Here is a 19,966-nt window from a genome sequence, read left to right as displayed (position 1 = left end):
TTCTAATCTTTCAACTGTTCTGGAATCTGCCATTTTGGAAAATGACTATGAGTATATCTGCTGTCCATCTTTCAAAGTCTTAAAGCAAATTATTGATTTGACTTTTACCCCTATTAAACTACTGCTGATTTCCACTATTTTGTTCCTACTACTTGTTGCTCTCCACTATTTCCAAAACATTTGTTTAATTTCTCTGCTCTTTTTTATACTTCTATTGAAACTTTTACAATCTATTTTATGCTTTGTGAATGATTATTTTTGTATTCTGTTTCCTGTATTTTTGTATAAGGAAAACCTCATCAATTTCTTGGTCCTTCCACCCCCCCCCACCCCCCCACCCCCCCACCCCCCCACCGACAACCTCTCCAAATTCTGAAGTGTTCCCTTTCCTCAAGCTTTAATCTCTTTTGGTAATGTAGTTCAATCAAATATTATCTTTTGTTGCCTATTTTTGTATCTTAAAAGGATATGTGTTTGATGTAAGATATAATGTATTAAAAATTTTTTTCAGTAAATTGTCTGATGCAGGTAAAGATCTGTTACTTTAATGGTATACTTACTACCTGTGTTGCAGCAGTCCATTTTCTTTGACCATATTGCAACTTCATTTCACATCTGGGTTAGTAAGTTTGTGGCTGATACCAAGATTGGTGGAGTTGTAGATTGTGTAGCAGACTGGCAGAGAATGCAGTGCGATACAGATCAGTTGCAGCTATGGGCAGAGAAATGGCAGATGGAATTTAACCCAGGTAAATGTGAGGTGTTGCACCTTGGTAGGGCAAATGCAAGGAGACAGTACACTATTCAGGGCAAGATCCTTAAGTGCTGCTGAGCAGAGAGATCTTGGGATCCAAGTTCATCGCTCTTTGAAAGTGGCTACACAGGTCGATTTGGGTGGTGAAGAATTCTTGTGGAATGCCTGCTTTTATTAGTGAAGGCATTGTGTCAAAAGTCAAGAGGTTGTGTTGCAACTTGAGCCTCAGCGTGGACAAGACCAAAGAAATGATTGTGGACTTTAGGAAAGTGCAGGCTGACCAGTCCTCATGGGATATCACTGCTCTGTGGAGAGAGTTAAGAGCACCAAGTTCTGGGAATGAACATAAGATGATCTCACCTAGTCCTTTAACATCACCTCCACTTCCTGAGGAGATTGATGCGAGTGAGCCCCCCTCCTCCAGTTTTAACCAGTTATTACAGGTGCACCATCATGGTATGGGAATTGCAAGGCACCTGACTCAAGTCCCTACAAAGGATTGTGAGGGCAGCTGAGCGGATCCATCGGGGTCTGTCTTCCACCCATCAGATATTTATCAGGAGTGTTGGCCAGAAGGAACTACAATCCACTAATCAGTGGATTGAGATGAATCAAGGACAATGGAAGTAGACAAGAAGAACTACAGTCTAGAAATGTGTATTCAGATGAATCAAGGACAGTGGGAGTAGACAAACCAATTGTCTATGTTTTCTCCCCCATTTTGTGGACTCTGAACTGTTTCTTGCTCTGGCATAATCTAATCAGAGCATTGAATGTGAACACAAGGAGCTTCAGCTAATGACCTGCTACTCCTGAAACCACACTTAGAGGAGTAGTTATTTATTATGTAAAGTGGCAGATTTAGCACAGAAGTGATTGTAATCTCGTCAGACTCGGTGTCTGGGTCACCAAGTTTTGACTGGTTTGAATCAGTCAGAGTTGAAAGGAACAGAGGCACAAGGATGGGCGACAGAAGCCATGGAACAATGCTGGTTGCAGCCAGTAAGAAGGCGACCCTGGTAGGTCAGTTGACTGTGAGACAATGGTGCGGAGATCCATCAGTTCCACTGGTGAGGAACACTGAGTCAGGTGCTACAAATACATAACAGCGATGAATCCTCAGCAACCATCGCGGATGAGGAGGACACACGAGGAACACCCGACCAGCATGGACTCCTTTCCTGACTAACTTTTCTCTTCATTGACTGTTCGTGGAGGGTCAGGGGATTCTAGTGGGGGTGCACACAAATAGTTAGTTTGTGAATCCATGTGCTTTTTAGTTGAGACCATAAAGGTTACTTGTCGGTAAATACAGATTCTCTCTGTGCCTCTCTGATCATTGTTAAGGTTGATTTATACTTGTTCGTCAAATTGATGATGTAATATATTAAGGTAATATATTAATAGAACTCATCCATCATCAGTTTCAAAATATCTGGAAGGTGATTTCATGAAATAGTTTTTCAGAGGCAGTGTAACTAACTTGGATGATTGTTTTTAGTAGGAGCCTTGATGCTCTTGAGTGTGGTCTTGCAAGCAGCACTGTGGGCTACCTTGCTTACGTGATGAATGCACTCAAAGTTGTTCAGAGAGAGAAAATGTTCGAATGGTATTTGTGAATGTTCTTGGCTTCGGACTTGGGAAGAGTAAAGCTATCTAAATTCTTTATTAACATCTGGAGACAAATACCAGTTAATTTATTAGTCATATTTTAACTCTCCTTTTATGACAATGAAGTGCATTAAGCGAGTGACCAAAGTTTGAATGTTATTTAGCAATGCTTAGTTTACCAATTAAATAATAGCCTTTTGAATTTGAATATATTATGAAGAAATACAAAGACAAATTCACTAATTCTTCTATCAACAGTATGCAACTAACTTGGTAGTCTATCTGGATAAGCTACCAAATTAGTTGTACAGGTACGATGATAGACATCCTGTTTGCTCTGTTGTCTGTCAGAATTAGTTGTACAGATCTAAAGGTGGTTGGGGGTAGGCTGGAAGTATCTGATTTATGAACAAATTCCAGTGCTTGAACATTCACTCCCCCCCCCACCATTAAAGATGGCCAGTTTGTATTTCTGTTGCGCTGAAGAATAGATGATCAATATTGTTCTGAATGTCAATGGAATACCGTGTGCTTGGAGATGGTAAGGAAAACCATTCATCCATTTAAATATTTCTAAGCCAAGAAGTAATGGAGGAGGATGCTAATAGTTTGATCATTTAGAAAAGTTAATGACTTCAGGATCCAGGAGCCAAGACTTTTGTCTTTGGACTCCAGGAGCAAACCTTTTATAATTAATGTTGTTTGCACTGTTAAGATGCTGCTTTCTCTCTAATAACCTCTGTTATTATTGGCAATGCTTGTTCTTTAATAGCATGCAAGATCTTGGCAACTTGCCATTTTCTTAATTTTGCTTTTAAATCAAGTCTGCAGATGAGAGCAATGCTTATAATAAATAGGAAGCTCTGTATTGAATGATACATCAGCAATATTTTCAGATTCTCCATTTTTTAAAAATCCTCAAAATTCAATGACATTATACCAGAAAACTATATTGATTTAAAACAATTCTTTCAACTTAACATAGCATTTTTTTTGGTGGCTGTATTAATAAATTTCTACCTGAGGCAATGGTATTAAAGATTACTGATCTGCTCTTTATCTGATTATGAACAAATTCCAGTGCTTGAACCTGTAGCATTAGGTATCTGTTGATAACTGAGTAATTGTATCCCTTCAAAACACAGTAATAATAAATGCACTTTATGATCTCCTGGTGTTCGTGCTTTCATTTAACAAGAACAATAAAGTTTAGCATTACAATATATGTAATCAAATTCATGGAAACATTTGTTCTGTAAGGAATGTAACCTGTTAAATCATGTAAAATATGGGGCGCCTGCCTATATTTTCCCACTATTCTCAGTCCATGATGCAAGGAGAGTTTCACAATTGGAGGCTATGTTTATTTTAATATCTTTGTTTGAGCATATTTTCATATATTGGATAATTGGGTTGCTAAAGAGTTAACTGTGTCCTTTTATTACATAAGTTATAACATATTCCTAATATTAATCACTGAACACGCTTGTTTCATATTTTGTATATTTCTTTCAGAATATCCATAATGGCTGAGTTAGAGGATTTGGTGGAACGTTTGGAGAAATCTGTGGAAAGACTGGAGTTAGCATCTTTTAAAGTACCGGGTGTTCCGACCTCTGGTTCCAATGCAGTGAATGGAGATAGTGGAGGTACTATTTCGGAAATCTTGCGTTCATGCTTGTATAATTATTAATGACTAGAGAATAACTTAAACTAGTTGTCCAAATAACTGGGAAAGGGGGTGAGATTTTTTTAAAGGAGATTATTTTAAGATCCGTATAGCACTACTGAAAAGATGGAAGCAGCAGATTCAGAACAAACATTCAACAAGATAGAGTACATTACATAACAGTACAAGCCCTTTGGCCCACGATGTTGTGCTTACTCTTCAGTCTATACTAAGATCAATCTGACTCTTTCCTCCCACGTAGCCCTTCATTTTTCTATCATCCATGTGCCTATCTAAGAGTTATTTACATGTCCCTAATGTATCTGTCTTCACCACTGCTCCTGGCAGCATGTTCAATGTGTCCACCACTCCTTCATCCCCAGGAAGGAGCTGAAGAATGGAATTGGTGTTAGAAGGGGAGGCATGAGAAGCCCTTGGTGAGTAGGATTAAGGGGAACACCAAGGGGCTCAACATGTATTTGAGGAACGAGAGGATGGCCAGGGATAGGACTGATCAGGAGTAAGGAAAATCTGGGAATTATGTACCATTGATTCTTTCTTCATTGGTGGGTAAATTGATGGAGAGGATTCATAGAGTCAGGATTTAGAGTATTTGGAGAAGCAGAGTCTGATTAGGGATCGTCAGGATAGGTTTGTGCGAGGGGTAAGTTGTGTCTCATGAGCTTGATTGAATTCTTCGAGGATATGATGAAGCACTTTGAAGGTAGAGCAGTGGATGTGGTGTATATGGATTTTAGTAAGGCGCTAATAAGATTCCCCTTTGTAGGCTTATTCAGAAAGTCAGGAGTGTTGGGATCCTCGGAAATCTGGCTGTATGGATACAGAATGGGTTTGCCCATGGAAGTCAGAGGATGGTAGTAGATGGAGAGTATTCTGCCCGTAGCTCGGTGACCAGTGAGTGGTGTTCCGCAAGGATTTGTTCTGGGACCTCTGCCCTTTGTGATTTTTTTTTAATATATAAATGACCTGGATGAGGAAATAGACAAAGATGAGTTAGTAAGTTTGCAGATGACACAAAGGTTGGTGAAGTTGTGGATAGTATGGAGGTGTGTTGTAGGTTGCAATGGGACATTGACAGGTTGCAAAGGTGGGCTGAGAAGTTGCAAATGGAGTTCAATGCAAAAAGTGTGAAGTGATTTATTTTGGAAGGCAGAATATAGAGTTAATAGAAGGTTAATACCAGGATGCTCCCTGGATGAGAAGGCATGTTTTATGAAGATAGTCTGAGCAAGCTAGGGCTTTTCTCTTTGGAGCGAAGAAGGATGACTTGACAGGTGTACAATATGATGAAGCATAGATACAATAGATAGCTAGAGACCCCCCTCCCCCCAGGGCAGAAATGTTTGATATAAGGAGGCATAATTTTAAGGTGATTGGAAAAGAGTACAGGGAGAAGTTAGAGGTAAGTTCTTTACACAGAGGGGTGAGTGTGTGGAATGCCCTGCCAGGGGTCACGGTAGAGGCTGGTACCTTAGTGGCATTTTAGAAGCTCTTAGACAGACATGTGAATAATAGGAAAATGAAGGGTTACGTAGAAAAAGTTTAGTTTTGTCTTGGAGTAGATTAAAAGATTGGCACAACATTGTGGGCTGAAGGGCTATATTATGATGTTCTGTGTGTAATCAAAAAAAAAACTTAACTCTGACGTTCCCCCTACATCTTCCTCCAATCACCATAAAATGATGCCCTGATGTATTAACCATTCTTGCACTGGGGAAAAGGTCTCTATCTATCCACTTGATCTATGCCTGTTATCGTGTTGTATGCCTCTAACAAGTCGCCTCTCATCCTGCTCCTTTCCGAAGAGAAAAGCCATAGCTCATTCAACTATCCTTGTAAGACATGCTTTCCAATCTGGGATAAACCTGCTTAATCTCCTCTGCACCCTCTAAAGCTTCCACATTCTTCCTGTATTAAGGTGACCAGGACTGAGCACAATATTCCAAGTGTGGTCTATCAGGGTTTTATAGAGCTGCAGTATTACCTCATAGCTCCTGAAATCAATCCCTTAAGAAATGAAGGCCAACACACCACACGGTTTCTTAACAGTGCATCCTCATGCAAGTCATTGATAAAAATCAAAGAGCATGCGTTCCAGAGCAGATCCCTGTTGAAGACAACTGGTCACCGACCTTCAGGCAGGATAATCTCCATCTACTTTTTCCTTCTAAGGGCAAGTCAATTCCACATTGTACCCTGAATCCCATGCTTCCTGACTTGATGAATGAGGTTACCATGAGGAACCTTATTAAATGCCTTACTAAAATCCATATACATCACATCCACTACTCTATCTTCATCAATGTGCTTTGTCATATCCTCAAAGAACTCATTCAGGCTTGTGAGGCTTCATCTGCTCCTCACAAAGACATCTGACCATCTCTAACCAGACTATACTTCTCCAAATGCTTGTAAATCCTGTCTCAAAGAATCTTCTCCATTAGTTTTCCCACCACTGAAACAAGACTTAATGGCCTATAACTCCCAGGGTATCCCTACTCCCTTTCTTTAACAAAGGAAAATATTTGTTGTTTTCCAGTCATCTGATGCTACTCCTGCAGCCAGTGATGATGCAAGGGTAAATGCCAAGGATGCAGCAATCTTTTGTCTCGCTTCCTGTAGTAACCCTGGGGTATATTTTGCCTGGCCTGGACTTGCCTATCTTACACTCTTCAAAGGTTCCATCATATTCTCTTTCTTACCATTCACATGCTCCAGCACGTTTGCCTGATCTATACTGTCCTCCCATTTGTCAACGTCCCTCTCACTGATGAATATTGAAGCTTTCATTAAGGACCTACGGACCTACCGACCTCCTCCCACTCCAGGCATGTTTCCTCTTCTATCGCTGATCAGTCTTGCCCTCACACTAGTCAACTTCCTGTTCTTCACACTTGTAAAACACCTGGGAGTTTTCCTTCATCCTACTTGCCAAGGCCTTCTCATGCCCTCTTGTAGCTCTGTCTATTCTTAAGCTCCTTCCTGGCTAACTTGTAATTCTCTAAAGCCCTGTCTGATTCTTGCTTCCTACATCTTAAGTAAGCTTCTTTCTTTCTCTTGACTAGATGTTCCAATCTCTTGTCAATCATGTTCCTTCACCCTACCATCCTTGCCCTGCCTCAGTGGGACCAACCTATCCAGAACCCTATGCAAATACCCCTAAACAACCTTCACATCTCAGATGTGCACTTCCTGCATATATCTGTTTCCAATTTCACCTCTCAAGTTCCTGCCTAATAGGATTATACGGTCACAAACGAGAAAATCTGCAGATGTGGGTTTACCTGGATTTCATCTCCTAAGTCACAGAGAAAGGTTGAACAAGTTGGGTCTTTATTCATTGGAACGCAGAAGGTTGAGGGGGGACTTGATAGAAGTATTTAAAATTATGAGGGGAATAGATAGCGTTGACATGGATAGGCTTTTTCCATTGAGAAGTGGGGGAGATTCAAACGAGGGGACATGAGTTGAGAGTTAAAGGGCAAAAGTTTAGGGATAACATGAGGGGGAACTTCTTTACTCAGAGTGGTGGCTGTGTGGAACGAGCTTCCAGCAGAAGTGGTTGAGGTAGGTTCGATGTTGTTGTTTAAAGTTAAATTGGACAGCTATATGGACAGGAAAGGAATGGAGGGTTATGGGCTGAGTGCAGGTCAGTGGGAGTAGGTGAGAGTAAGAGTTCGGCACGGACTAGAAGGGCCGAGATGGCCTGTTTCCATGCTGTAATTGTTATATGGTTTATATACTGGAAATCCGAGCCCCCCACACACAATGCTGGAGGAACTCAGCAGGCTAGGCAGCATCTATTGGGAGAAAAAAGTACAGTCGACATTTTGGGCTGAAACCCTGCGGCAGGACTGGATTATACTGTCTGCTGTTATCCCTCTCCAAGGCTGTTGTAAAGGTGTGAGAGTTGTGATCATTGGTTCCGAAATGCTTACTCACTGAGATATGATACTTAACCAGTTTCATTGCCTAGGCCGTCTGTCCACATATTATATCAGAACTCCTTCCTGGATATACCTAACAAATTCTGGCCCATCTGGCGTATTTGCACTAAGGAGGTGCCAATCAGTATTAGGGAACTTCAAGGCACCCATGACAACAAAATTTCTATCCAGATCTGTTTCTCAGAGTCTTTGTTGCTATTGAGGGGTCTATAGAATACTTCCAAAAGAGAGAGAGTTCTCTTCCTGTTTCTGTCTTCCAATCACACAGCTCAGTGCACGATCCTTCCATGATGCCTTTCCTTTCTACAGATGTGACACTATCCCTAACTGGCATTGCACTTTCCCACCTCTCTTACCTCCTCCCTGTCCCTTTTTGAAACATCGAAACCCCGGAACATCCAGCAGACACTCCTGCCCTTGTGACATCCAGGTCTCCGTAAAGGCCACATTGTTGTAGTTCAATGTACTAACCTATGCTTTAAGTTCATCACCCTCATCCATGATTTTTGCATTAAAATTGACACACTTTGACCCACACAACTGATTACAATTTTTCCCTATCAACTGCCTATCCTTTCTAAGTTTCTCTATTCACTGCATCTACCTCAACACCAACTGCTCCATCCTCTGACCTATCACTCTGAATCCTGTGTCCCTGCTAAACTTGTTTGAACCCTGCCTAAATACTCTGACAAACCTACCCGTATTGATATTGGTCCCCCTCAAGTTCAGGTGTAACCTGTCCTTTTTGTACAGGTCGAATATTCTTCAGAAGAGATCCCAATGATCCACAAATCTGAAACCCTGCCCCTGTGGCAATTCCTCAGTTGCACATTCATCTGCCAAATCATCCTTCACTTGCCCTCACTGGCGTGTGGCAGAAGCAGCAATCCAGAGAATACTCCCCAGGGGTCCTGCTTTTCAGCTTCCTACCCATACTCTCTTCAGTTCTTCATCCCCTTTCCTACCCTTGTCTTTGTTATCAATATATAACACAACTTCTGGCTGTTCACGCTCCCCTTTTAGAATGCTGTTGTCCTGATCTGAGACATCCTTGGCCCTGGCACCTGGCAGGCAGTGTACCATCTGGGAGTCTCTTTCACATCCACAGAATCTCCTGTCTACTCTCCTAACTATTAAATTACCGATCACCATCACTGTCCTCTTCTCCCACCTTCCCTTGAGCCACAGAGCTGGGGTCTGTCTCAGAGACTTAATTAATGTGGCTTTCCCCTAGTAAGTCGTATTCCTCCCCCCCCCCCCCCTCCAAACAGTATCCAAAGCCTTGTTATCAAAGGGAATGGCCACGGGGATACTTTATACTTTTCTGGTCCCCTCTCCTGACATATACCTAACTTACTTGCCTCCTGAAACTGAGTTGTGACTACCTCCCTGTGGCTCTTGTCTATCAGCTCCTCTATCTCCTGTACGAGCTAAAGGCCATCCAGCTGCAGCTCCCGTTTCCTAACACAGTTGTAAGGCACTGCACCCAGATGCACTTCTCTCAGATATTGCTCTCAGGAAAACTGGAGGTCTCTCAGATCTCCTACATCTGACCATTGATCCTGGATCCATTCTCACTACTTTTAACCAGGCACTAATAGACAAAGAAAGGAACTTGCTTTACCCTTGGCTGCTTCTCACCAAAGCCTCTCGAGCTAAAGCCTCAGTTCCCCACTCTGCAGTGAAGAGCCTGCAAATGCAGCTGCACTTCCAGTGCCAAAATAGCATTCCCTCCCCCCCCCCCCCCCACAAACTCTCAAACCCTGACACGTACATCTTTGGATGTGGGAGGAAACTGGAGCATCTGGAAGAAACCCAGGCTGTCACAGTGAGAATATACAAGCTCCTTACTGACAACAGCAGTGTTTAAACCTCGATCTTGTAACTTGCTCTGTAAAGGGCTGTGCTGCCATGCCAATGATATTAGTTATATGTTGGATACAGAAAGCTATAGGGCTATGGGCAAACAATGGGAATAATTGGGTAGATTTCTAAAGCTGTTTCAGGCATGATAAACATTTAATTAGCAGCTTGGAAGTATGAATAACAAAACAGGATCCTGCTTGTGTTCATTCAAAATTTTCTTGACGGAACGGTAGAACCTTGAGGCATACTTGGTACCATTTAAGGTTGAGTATATTAATGCCACCAGGAGTACAGTACAGAATGTTAAGCTTGCAGAGCAATGTAAGTTACAAAGCATTATCTGACCACTAATCTCAAAAATCTTCCCTTCAATCATTATTCTGCATGGTCTATGCTTAACATGCTGTATCTTTTGGGATCATGCTAATACTGTATCCACACAAATACCAACCACTTCTGATGCAAAGTGCAGCACTTCTGTACTGCACCAGATCTTGGAGACAGCTACTCATTAATAACATCACGAGAACAAATCTCTTATCTTGCTAATCCTCAAGTACAGTGGATTCTGTTTAACTAGGCCATTGGTTAATCAGGACGACACTTATTTGGGATAACTTTTAAAAAAAAAAAAAAAAAACTAATCAAGGAAATAACTGGGATTCCCTTCGTTTATTGGGGACACTATGCCACTCAATTGTGACAGAAGACCATTGCTGAACAGCTTCTAGCTAGCATTCTATGCGTGCACTGTGTGGGCATTGGACACTACTCTGTGCTTGCTGTGAACAGTTTTAAAATAGCATCAGTTGTATGTGTTTGTGTTTAAAAAGCGGTGATTTTTGTCGCTGATAGTTGATGAGAAATGAGCCATAAGAAAATTCAGAGCTGTTCTGCTCAACGTAGTTTCAAACATTCAGGCTTTGAGATTCTAGAAATGGCCAGGAGTGAAAATGAAGCAATTTCACTACTTCAAGTTGTGAACTATAAAGAATTTGAAGGTATTCACAATCATCTTGAACGTTACAATGAAAATGAAGATTTCAAGGATGCATTCACCGAAAGCATTGTACGAAGGCAGTCCATTGCCTGATTTTTTTCGGTCAATTAAAAAATACAGCAGCATACTAGATGAATTCTGTTGATAACTTAGGAACTAATAAACAGTTTTATAGTACTGTAGTAGTGTGTATTTGTAATGTTCTGTATTTCAGTTAAACAATAGCTTGTCTTTTTTTTAAAAAAATACCTTTTTAAACTATTTCCATGAAACATGGTTAATTGAGGCAGCAGTTTCATTGGGACAAAATATACTGGTCCTGGTGTGTCCTGATTTACTGGAATCCACTGTACTGTGCACAGTTCTGGACACCACTTTACTACAGGAAGGATGTGTCAGCATGAGAGAGGGTATAGAGATAATTCTGACTATGTTGCTAGGACTGGATGTTAAAGAAGATATTAATTTGGCTGTTCTGTAAATGGGATTCTGTGAAACAGCTCCAACAAATTGCATGCCAGGGCCCCTTGCTGTGGTGGTGGTCTGTGCTAAGTTATGGGTTGGATCTTTCTTTGTGATGTTTTACCTTGTTTATCCAATCCAAGGATCAATTCACCTTATTCCTAACATTTGAGTAACACAAGTACTGCATGTTCCAAGAAATTGTCTAATGACCCTTTGATATCTTTTTCTTTTCTACACATCTTGTTAGATGTGTATAAAAATCATTGCAAATAAATGCAGTAAGTGAATAACTATTGGGTTCTTGTTAAAGTCGTCTTGTACTAATACATGGCAGATCAACAGATAAAGCATGGCTATCAAAAGCCCTGTTAAATGAAGATATGTGTGCAATGTTTTGTCATCACAGTGCATCGATAAGTTTTCTGGAATCCCACTATTGTTTTTCTTTTGTTTAATGAGGAAATAAATTGGATTTTTTCCCCTGGAAATATGCTAGAAGTTTTGCTGCCAGAAGAGGCTGTTGTAATGGGCTTGACGTTGCTTTAGATGGGGACTTGATTTGAAGGTTAACTTTTGTCAAAAGGAAGTGCAGTATTTATTCAACAGAGTGAGGCCAAGGGGTATTCTGCTTGTGTGTAAGTTATGAGAACAGATTGGGTAAGTTGGGGTTGTTCTTTGAAACAAGAGTGTTGTAGTTTTAAGTTGCGAATTCAAGCCCCTGCTGTGGAAACCTGACCACATGTTTTGGGCTGACATTTCAGGGAGGGAGTGCATTTCCATTGGAATCCCTTTCAGGCTTTGTTCAATGTAGAGCAGATGCTATTTTTCCCCAGCGATTTTGCTCCTGCTTGTGCTTCAACTGTCATTATTAAAATGTTCTGAAGGTACCACAAATGCTAATAAGTTGCTTCATTTCCCCATTTACAACTGTAATCATCCTGCAAAAATGCATAGGCAGTTGGAGATATTGTGAGATTAAGCAAGTCAACAAAAAAGTTTATTGCTTTCTATATTTATTGCAACTTCAAGGAAAAATGGTAGCAGCCCATTTAGGGTTAAAGCAGCCTGGAGTGAATCAAGTCTTGAAGCACCTCCAGCAGGGTATTCAATAATGAAAGGGACTGGAGAGAATAGCATGAGGCTTTGAAATGATGAGCTGCGATCTCTTTAACCCAACTGGGTATAAGAAACAACTTGTGGTTCTAATATATGGCTGTGGTTTTAAAAATTGAGATTTAAAATAAGTCCAATATTTGATCCAAGTTTTAGTGAAGAGTTAGGAAGTATGATGCTCCATTCCTTTGTAGGGATTTTCAATTGTAGTTGAGTGACATCTTTGAAATTCAATTCAATGAAAACCTTTCTGATGAAACTAATGTACTAATTAAACTTTTAATCTATTTTTAACATCCATCTAGTATCAATATTTTGGATTCTTGTCAGAAATTGACATGCATGTTATAAGAACAAGCATAAGTAATGTTACTTGAGAATTACAGATTTGAGATTGTTTGGATGATGGCTGGTTATCCTTAGTTAAAACAATTGACTTATTATAAAGGAAGGCCTTTAACGTGAAAGATTTTGTCTTTCTCTTTGCAGATGCCAACTGGCATGAGTATTTCCAGTATTTGAAGTTTCAGCATTTACAGTTGTGGTAGTGTGTCTGTTAATCACTTGGTTATGTAGTGCTATAGTCACAGAGGAAACCTAGTCTTATCTCCTGTGTTACTCTATGTAGTTTTTTAAACAATGGATCATTTTCATGCACCCTAGATTTTACAGTGTGCCTACGTGATTGTAATTTTTCTTCAAAACTACTTAACTGGCACTGGAATGGCTTGCAGTTATGAAAAGACTTTTTATGAATGCAATATTGTTTAGTCTACCTAACCCTCTGTCTATCTCTCCATTTTTTAATGGAGCTGAGCTAGTATCATTTTGCAAGTCTCATGAAGAATGTGAATGTGTGGCGGCTGGAACAGCAAGCTTCCTTGTACGTATCAGAATGTAATGTGTCAGTTTTAGCACAAATGTTCCAATGATCCATTGCAAAACTTTGCTGATGGCTGCACTCAATCTGGCAGCTGTGACTTTCAGAAACTACCCTTAAAATGACATGTGCTAATAAAAAAAAAACACTCTTTGGCCAATTGAAGGGTGATGTCTTAAGAGTGGATGCTACAATGATTGGAGCAGTGAGGAAAATGCTTCTAGGGATCAGGTGTAACCAGGCAAAATTGGTGGAGAATATTGTCTGGAGGCATTTTTTGTGTGTGGGGGAAGGGGTGTGCATAGAGCCCCTCATGTTATGGTCAGGAGGTTTCTATGTAAGGATTTTTTAGGCTGAAGGAAAATAGATGGAGTCTGAGAATTGAACATTATATCTCCATAGTGTAGAATTGCCAAAATATTGATGTGGCAGTAACTTGTTGCAGTGGCCTGGAATGATCTTGAGTCTAAGAAATAGTTTATGACCGGGGGCGGGGTGGCGGGGTGGTGGAGGCAAAGAAAGCTAGGCCTATGTGTGAAGCTATGCTTGAGATTGCAGAAATTCACAGATCTGTGAGGGCTGTCTTGGTTGAAGTCTAATCTTCATGGACTTTGCTCAGAGAAAGACTTTTTCTCTGGGGAGTATGGGCCACTATAAATTCTGAATGCATCAGGCCTTGAGTGACTGCTGTCATTTTGACATGCATCAGATGCCATCAATGAATGAGGTCTTCTATGGAATAATCCTTTGGGATTCAGTTTGAAGTACAGAAGATGCAAGGAGGGTTGGTTCTAAATGTCAGTCGAATAAACAGTGAGGCTGGAAGCAACACAGCAAAGAGTGCAGTTTCAGTGTCGGATCTTGAGACAGCAGGGTTTTGCAGAGGAATCTGTTAGTCAAGGTTGGGTTTATGTCTTGCTTTTTCATCCAGTGAGGTTGACTATTGTGCTGGAGATGAATATTAAACACCACTGTTATGATTATTTTGTCAAGTTTTATGCTGAACTATGTGGCTGGCATAAACCTCCCTGTTAAGAGGTCAAATGTTTGTGTCCTACTGGAATTCCTAAATGGGAGCTATTTTGCTCTACCTATTTTCAACAACATGGTGAATTTGTGTTGAGAAGTAACTTACAGGGCTGCATATTTAAATAATCTAGCTATGTAGTTAGCTGTTTAGTTTTTCTCTCCACTACATGTGTCCTATGTATGAAAGGTTTCCTATGTAACTATGGTGAATTTTTCCATGAATTTCCCACTGTTTGAATGAAATGATAAAACTCCATTCATCTTGGCTTCATTGAGCTGGGCAATGAAGGCCAGCATTTTGGGTGTTCCACTTTTGTGCTTTGCTTTGTCTATTCCTTCCTACCATCAACTCTTAAGTTAAAATGACCTTTCTTCACCTTTTTCCCAGTTCTGATGCTGAGTCCCTCATCTAAAATATTCTTTTCTGCTTTGCACGGATGCTGTCAGTCTTGTTGAGTGTTTTCAGCGTCTTCTGTTTTTATAAAAACTGGGAGGAAAGTGCAGGAAAGATGGGAATCAAGAATTAGATAGTGAAACAAGAAAGTAATGAAGGATCACTAGTGTGTCTTTTTTACACGACAGAACCTCTAAGTTCAATTTAAAGATTAAACATGAGATTCTGCCGATGCTGGCAATCCAAAGCAACGCACACAAAATGCTGAAAGCACTGGCAGGCCAGGCAGCACATATGAAAATGAATAAGCATATGGAAATGAATAAAAAGTCCTGATTAAACGTCTTGGCCTGAAACATTGACTGTTTATTCATTTCCATTGATGCTGCCTGACCTGCTAAGTTCCTCCAGTGTTGCGTGTGTGTGTTGCTCTCAATTTAAAGACTAATGTTTTCATTCAATGGAAAATAACTTAAGTATTGATTTTTTTTTTGATTTCCTCTTTGTGCTTCAAGATGTGGCACCATATGTGGAAGCTTTCGATGTAATGCTGATGGGGGTTGTTGCAGACTATATGAAGCACAGCAAGATCCTTGGGGAAGATGTGGCACAGCACGTAAGTAGAGAAGTCTGTATTACTCTAGAAGGCTGACCTTTAGTTGAAGATGCATTGCATTTTGTTTGGCAGCCACATTTTTAACATTTATTTCCAATGTGTCAATAATAAAACGAAATTCTACAATGTTCTAGGTACTTAGTGTTGGTATTGGTTTATTATTGTATCTACTGTGGTGCAGTGGAAAAATTGGTTTTGTGAGCCATCCATACAGATCATTTCAAAACATGAGTACATTATGATAGTATAATGGAAAAGCAATAAAATGCAGAGTAAAGTGTTAGGTTGCAGTAAAAGTGCAGTGCAGGTAGATAATAAAGTACAGATGCTATAATGAAATGGATTGTGGTCAAGAGTTCATCTTCAATGTACAAGAGGTCATTAATTGAATAGCTGCTCCATCATTCTATTGTTGTTGAATTATAGAATTATTCCAGAAGTGTTACCATTTCCAGTAAATTCACTTGCTTATTGACGTTTATCACTCAGAAACCCTTTGCTTTGAGTTTATCTCAAATCACAGATCTAATTACATACTGAAGAAGCTGATTTGCATTTAACTCTATCTCAAAATCTACAGCATATTGAGTTCATTGGTTTCAGTGGTCTGAGCCAGTATTTGCAGTTGTTACATGGAAGCCTCCCACTTTAATTCTTCCAACCCTGATCGCATGTCCCTTGTTAACATGGCAGGGATAGATAATATCATAGAAATCCCTTTGCATATTGCATGATATTTTTGTTGAAGTGTAAGGTCCGTTGTCAAATACCAGTTGTACTGGGCTTACAATATAATTTTGAATTACTTCTGTTTAATGCTGCTGGAATACAGTGACAATTTCATAGTTACTTGTGGAGTGGAAACAAAATTTATTATTTCTGACTCGTGATGTGAAATTCACTGTTTTGAGGTAGCAAGGACATACAATTACCATAAATTACAAAAATAATGCAAAATAAAACGAGGGCATGTTTATGGACTGTTTGGAAAACTGAGAGTGGAGGTTAAGAATATATTTGAATCATTTGAGAGTGGGTTTTCAGACTTTTGTACCTCCTCCCTGAAGGTAGTAAGACGAGGACCTGCACTAGGTGGTGAGGGTCCTTAGTGATGGATGCTGAGGAAGAGGGTTGTGCCTGTGATAGATTGAGTCATCCTCTTCACTCTCTTGCAGTCCTATGCATTAGAGCTTCATTCCAGGCTGTGTTGCACTAGACATCTACAGAAATTTGTGAGAGTCTTTAGTGACATACTGAGTCTCCTCAAATTTCTAACAAAGCAGAGCCACTAATGTGCCTCCTCTGTGATTATATCAATGTGCTGGGCCCACAGCGGACAAACTGCATATTGCTTGTTTGATGTTGCAGCTGTAAGTTTAAAGTCTGACGACATGCCAGTGAAAAAACAGGGTCCACTAGGAAAAGAGTCCTTAATTGCAAACAAATAATCCTACAGGTCAATTTTTGGCAGTGGGGGGGGGTGGGGTGCAGAAAGCGGTGTAGTTCTTTTCATCCGGTAAGGTTTCTAACAGAGGGCAATGATAGATTATTTCCCAATTGATAGAAAGACAAGATTTTTTTTTAATATAATTTTTATTCAGTTTTCAAAAAGAATACATGAAAAATAAAATCTACCCTCCCCGCCCCCCCCATATATAGACCTTCCTAAAAGGAAGAAGAGAAAAAAAAAAGAAGAGCCGCCTGGGTATTGGAAGGTTTCCACATGCTCCATGGAATTCAAAATAAATTTAGTATAATTATTCGTTACTTTCCCCAAGTGACCAAGATCTTTTTCGGAGCACTTAAATATGCCATCCTATCTTTTGTAAATAAGGGTGCTAAATATTCAAAAATGTTACATATTTATCTCTTAAATTATAAGTAATTTTTTCGAGTGGAATAGAACTAGCCATTTCATTATTCCAACGATCCATACTTAAATACGAATCAGATTTCCGAGTAACTGCTATAGTCTTCTTAGCTACTGCCAATGCAATTTTTATAAATTCTTTCTGATATTTATTCAATTTAAGTTTTGGCTTTATCCCTTCAATATCACCTAATAGAAATAATACAGGGTTATGTGGAAGTTGAGTTCCAGTAATTTGTTCCAATAAAACTCTTAAATTTATCCAAAAGGGTTGAATTTTAAAACAAGACCAAGTAGAATGTAAAAAAGTACCGATTTCTTGATTACACCGAAAGCATTTATCGGATAGATCTGAATTTAATCTATTTATTTTTTGTAGTGTAATATATAATTGGTGTAAAAAAATTATATTGTACTAATCTAAGTTGAACATTTATTGTATTTGTCATACTGTCAAGACAAAGTTTTGACCAATTTGTTTCATCAATATTAATATTCAGATCTGTTTCCCATTTTTGCTTTGACTTATGGATTCCTTGTTTAATTGTCTGTTCTTGAATCAAATTATACATACAAGAAATAAATTTTTTAATTTTCCCTTTTTGAATTAAAATTTCAATTTCATCAGGTTTTGGCAAAAACATTGTTTGACACAGCTTACCTTTTAAGTAAGCCCTTAATTGAAGGTAACAAAAGAAAGTATTATTTGATATTTTATATTTATCCTTTAATTGTTCAAATGACATCAATATACCTTGTTCATAACAATCTCCTACAAACCCACAACATTCGTTACATAAATTATCTTCTAGATTGGATGAATATGGGAAGGTATCAGGTTACAAAATAAATTGGGATAAAAGTGAAATTTTACCTCTTACTAAAGGAGACTACAGTCAATGTCGATTAGTAACCCAATTTAGATGGCTGGTAAATGGTATAAAGTATTTAGGTATAAGATTTGATAATGATGTAAAGAATTTATATAAATTTAATTATTTACCACTATTGAAAAAAATTCAAGAAGATTTTGACAAATGGATGATGCTACCAATAACATTAGTAGGTAGAGTCAATGTTGTAAAAATGAATATATTTCCTAGATTACAGTATTTGTTTCAAACATTACCAATACAACTGCCACAGAATTTTTTTCAAGAGTTAAATAAATATGTGAGAAAATTTATTTGGAAAGGTAAAATGTCAAGAATATCATTGGAAAAATTGACATGTAAATTTGGGTTAGGAGGGTTACAACTTCCAAACTTTAAAAATTATTATAAAGCAAATCAACTTAGATTTATTGCATCTTTCTTCGATGATCGAAAACCAGCATGGATTAAAATAGAATTAGACAAGATAGGAGAAAATAGACCTGAAGATTTTATATATAAATGGGAATCTAAATGGATACAGGAAAAGAAAGAATCTCCTATATTAACACATTTGATTGATCTATGGAATAAGATAAATGTTGATAATGAAACACAGAAATCTCTATTAGCAAGGAGACCTTTGTTCCAAAACAGACTTATTCCTTTTACAATGGACAATCAACTTTTATGTAAAAGACAAGATTTCTTGATAGTTTGCAGGGATGAACTTTTTTGGCATATAGCCATGATCATTCCAACCCTTCTCTTGCCTTCTCTCTCTCTCTTCTCTCCCCCCCCCCCCCCCCAATCAGCATCATTTTGAGCAGTGGAGAATTTCAGATGTTGATAAATTGTTAGTTTGTTTCTGCAGCTTTATGTTGCTGAATTATTGGAGAGATTTGCACGGCAATCTCTCTCAATTCTCCATAGCACTCTTTCAAGGCATTCCATAAAACTTGCAACTTTGACCAAGCTTTAGACCACCTGTCCTTTTTAATTAGTCATTTATTATAAAAATATTGACCTTTTTTCCCTAATTTGCCATTATCTTGATGCTTGACCACACTTAATGTCATAAATTTACTGCACATTTAACTATTGTTAACTTTCTTCATTATATGCTCCAATGTAGAGCACTAAGCAAAAACATTACAGCTCAGATTATGTTGACTGAAATGAATATCTTGTATTGTTTAAGGACACGTTTTGTAATGTCAACCGAGGGAACTCCATGCATGAGATTTGGATCACTTAGTTGTCCCACTGATTGGGGATGTTCAAGGTAAATTTATTAGCAGAGTATTAGTACTGTGAGATTTTCTTGTGGGCATTCACAATAGATAAAAAGAAATACAAAAGGATCAATGAAAAGCTGCTCACAAAGATGGACAACCAATGTGCAAAAGAAGACAGCTCAGAGTAGGTCCTTCTGACCTCGCAAGCCATGCCACCCTGCAATCCCTTGATTTAACCATGGTCTAATCATGGGACAATTTACAATTGACCAATTAACTTACCAGCTGGTACATCTTTGAACTGTGGGAGGAAACCGGAGCACCCGGGAGAAACCCAAAGGTCTCGGGGAGAATGTATAAATTCCTTACAGATAGCGGCAGGAATTGAACCTGGGTTGCTGCTACTGTAAAGCATTGTGCTAAAAATGATGCTATGGCGCAGCTGCAGATTGAGACTGTAGTTCAGAAAAAGCAAGTCTAGAAATTTTCTGAACCCCGCCCGCAAAATGTCGGCATGTATCACCACTGCCATCCTGAAGAAGTATTTAAGTTGTTAGTTTGAGGAACTGTAGAATCAGAATCAGGTTTTATTATCACTGTTGTTACATTTGTCTGTGG

General features: G+C 39.1%; 1 protein-coding gene across 3 annotated transcripts in view; it reads left to right on the top strand.

Annotated features, from left to right (window-relative positions):
• The window catches only part of cap2 (cyclase associated actin cytoskeleton regulatory protein 2), a 202,949-nt gene that overhangs the window by 35,130 nt on the left and 147,853 nt on the right, over positions 1–19,966 (top strand). For all 3 annotated transcript variants that reach the window (XM_072283587.1, XM_072283588.1, XM_072283589.1), the window contains 2 exons: positions 3,881–4,014; positions 15,268–15,368. In XM_072283587.1, the coding sequence (XP_072139688.1) occupies positions 3,881–4,014; positions 15,268–15,368 (235 nt within the window). The remainder of the gene's footprint in view (positions 1–3,880; positions 4,015–15,267; positions 15,369–19,966) is intronic.

The sequence above is a fragment of the Mobula birostris genome, chromosome 19 (assembly GCF_030028105.1).
Source record: "Mobula birostris isolate sMobBir1 chromosome 19, sMobBir1.hap1, whole genome shotgun sequence".
NCBI lineage: Eukaryota > Metazoa > Chordata > Chondrichthyes > Myliobatiformes > Myliobatidae > Mobula > Mobula birostris.
This window is presented reverse-complemented; position numbering and strand designations above follow the sequence as displayed.